The 3,314-nt window shown below is 37.1% G+C and overlaps 1 protein-coding gene across 1 annotated transcript; it reads right to left on the reverse strand.

The window, feature by feature from the left end:
- Nucleotides 1–2,220: 2,220 nt before the first annotated feature.
- LOC135208078 (uncharacterized) lies at nucleotides 2,221–2,976 on the reverse strand. The gene has a single exon (XM_064240227.1). It carries the CDS (start codon nucleotides 2,974–2,976, stop codon nucleotides 2,221–2,223), a length of 756 nt encoding a protein of 251 aa, XP_064096297.1.
- Nucleotides 2,977–3,314: the final 338 nt, after the last annotated feature.

A 3,314-nucleotide genomic window follows, 5' to 3' on the forward strand; every position in this document is an offset into this window, starting at 1 on the left:
TGGCTCATAGTTTGCTCCTTGTTCAGGTGCAGGGTTTTCAGAGGCAGGGTTATTTTGAGTCGTTTCCATGTCAATGGTGGGGTTGATATCGGAGTAGGAGTCGTCTGAATCCATGATCATCCTTCTAGCAGAGTCGGGGGCGATAGAGAGGTCAAGGGAGGAATGGGATCCTGATCTCTTCCAAGTGAGGTCGGATCTCTTTTCAGACCTCCTCTTGTATGTAAGAGACAAAAAGAGAGAAAAAAAAGAAAAAAGAAAAATACACACACACATGAAAAAAGAATCACTGAATTAATCACAATTATAATGTCACTGTTCACCTGAAAAAGTTGCAAAACAAGAAACTTGTCTCTAGTCACTAACGTATTTATTCCACGCAAACGTCAGAGAAATATCGTAAAAATAACAAAGAGAGAGAGAGAGAGAGAGAGAGAGAGAGCCCACCGCCATCCTCGAATAAAGGGTGATCAGCCAAAGAGAGTACGTTACAAAAAGGGTCCAGTGTACCGCTCGACAGACCTAACAAATGTTAGATATGTCGATTTCCAGGCCTATTTCATACCTGTCAACCAGGCTGTGAACTGGTGCCGGCTTCTGCTGCAGTGAAGATCAAATGAAACCAAATGCTGCAAACTTTTGGCGCCAACACCCTGATAGGTGAAAGAATGTATGGTGTATATATACATACATATATATATATATATATATATATATATATATATATATATATATATATATATATATATATATATATATATATATATATATATATATATATATATATAGGGGAGAGTGGGCAAGATGATCACTTTTTCACATTTTGACTTCTGGAAGGAAAACTAATAATGCAAATGCTTTGTTTATTTGTACAATAATACTTCATATATACCTGTCTTCTTTTTTTTTTTTTTTTTCATCCACATACAAAATTGTTTGGTAAGAGAAGTAAATGAAATGTTTGTTTCAAAAAATTTTTTTCAAAATGATCAACTTGCCCCTCAGGTTGGGTAAGTTGATCACCTTGATGGGGTAAAATGATCATCCAAGTGGGAAAAACTTTTCATAATACTAATAACATAGAAACATTATTTTAACACAGCAAATCATATGAAGTAACAACATGTTCCTGATTTTAAAAATATATACCAAAAAAAGAATATCTTCTTTCAAAAACTATGACTATAAAAATAAATGCAAATATTTGGTGGTAGTTCATATTTTGTGCACTGTTTGCATCTTACAAATATTTTGGAAATAGTAAATTCTAAGAAAATAAGAGCTTTACAGTTAAACATATTTAGAAGTAGCTTTAATATTTCAAATCCCATTTACTCAGATTGATAGTGAATACAAGCTGGTTTAACATTCGACGGGTGCTTTTAAGATACTGAGGAGTGGGTAATTTTTTTATCACATCTTCATTTGAGAAAGAGTGACAGTCCTCTTCATCAACTACAAATGATGGCCTCCCAACGCCAAAACCAACTTGTTTGAAATCTTTCTAAGGAAACAGCCTTCATAGCCATCATTATCAATGACATCAACACGGGAAATGTAGAGTAAAGAACGAGCTTTGCCATCTACTTTAGTTATGACAAAGTCACCCTCAATAATATCATCATCTTTCTGTTCTCCATCAGAGCTATCCTCCAGTATTAACTGCATGTCAACATCATCTTCATCATCAGAAGATGGCAGTTTCCTGAAAAAGTCTGTTTCGAGATTTTGAAACATTATTTTCTGCTGCTTTGCCCTTCATTTCTTTGGCAGCTGCTATATCATTGCGAACAGGAGTGTCTGTGAGAATCCTTGTGCTACCTTTCTTTCTACCACCTTGCTTGGTCCTTTTACGTGCAGCTGCTTTTGGAAAAGAGAGTATATCAGCCGGAGAGACATAGCTAGTATTCTTACAAGTTGATGTACTAGGGATAGGGGAAGTTATATTCTGGTTTATGATATCATCCTTCACATTTGCTTGTGGATTCTCCCCAGAAGAAATATGGTTAGAGATTTCTTGTAAAATGATTTCACTAGAGTCTTTGTCATGTGACTGGACTTTCGGAACATCTGGTGAGCTACTGGAAGGATCTGGTCTATCTGTAACAATAGATGGAGCAAATTCAAGGTCTGTGAACAAGTTACGATTGAATGGAAAAATGCCAGTGTTTTCGAAACCTGATGTGATATTAGGAATTGTCATTGCAATTGATTGATTCTTCTTCACAAGTGAGGTATTTCATGAATGGAGACTGTTCTCCCTGGATGTGAGCGCATCCATGCATCCATGGATAGAGAATATGCTTTCTTGAAGGGCCCATAGATTGTCTTGTCTAACGGCTGTAATTTGTGGGATGTGTGAGGTGGGATGGTTAGCAAAATTATGCCATTCCCTTTAGCAAAATCAATAGCTTCAAGACTGATGTGAGTTTCATGGTTATCCATAAGTACGAGAACTGGTTTTTCTTTTGTGCATCGTGTGTTTTTCACAAGATGTAACAGAAACTTTGGGAAGATCTGTTCTGTTATCCAACCAGATTTATTTGCAGCTGCTACAGATCCATGTGGTGCCATATTCAGCATGTGATCTCGGACATGCACACATGGAAAGATAAACATAGGAGGTATGACATTCCCAGTTGCACTGACCACATATACCAGGGTAACTAGCTTCCCACGCTCTGCTGAGGTGATTGACCCAAGCTGTTTTCGTCCTCTTCTGGTGAAAACCCTTCCAGGGGATTGCACTGTATGACACCCTGTTTCATCCAAATTGTAGATATCCTGAGGTTCGAATTTGTATTTGTCCATAACCTTAGCCAGATTATCATAAAATTTATTTACAACATGAGAATTGAAAGCTGTTGCTCGTGCCAATGAAGTAGCTTCTGGTTGACGAACTGATAAACTGTGACGTTGTCTGAACAAACGAAACCAGTCTTGACCAGCTTTCTCTTCTTCAAACCAGTTTTTAGGCATGTTGATATCATTCCTTTTAGCAAATTCAAAGGCCAAAGACTTAACTTTGTCAGTGCTTAGTCCATAGTACCGATCGGATAAAGCTATTATGTGAGATGCCAAATCCTTTTCTCGCTCTTGGCTGAATACAAACTTTATCTGTGCTAGGTTCTTGTATCCTACTAATGTCTGTGGTCCATCTTTTTGATATTTTGCAAAGAATCTCTTCAAAGTCATTCAATTAATTTTATATTCACGTGCAACTGTTTTAAACTTTCCACCTTCAGCACAGGCTTGTGCAGCCTTCACTAGGACATCTTGAACTGTAGATGCTCTATTGGTTTTCCTAGTGTATGTAC

This window comes from Macrobrachium nipponense, chromosome 34 (assembly GCF_015104395.2).
Source record: "Macrobrachium nipponense isolate FS-2020 chromosome 34, ASM1510439v2, whole genome shotgun sequence".
In the NCBI taxonomy this organism is placed as follows: Eukaryota; Metazoa; Arthropoda; class Malacostraca; order Decapoda; family Palaemonidae; genus Macrobrachium; species Macrobrachium nipponense.

Bases quoted from the DNA above. Each gene is read 5' to 3' on its own strand.
- LOC135208078 (XM_064240227.1), bottom strand. From the start codon at position 2,976: ATGCCTAAAAACTGGTTTGAAGAAGAGAAAGCTGGTCAAGACTGGTTT.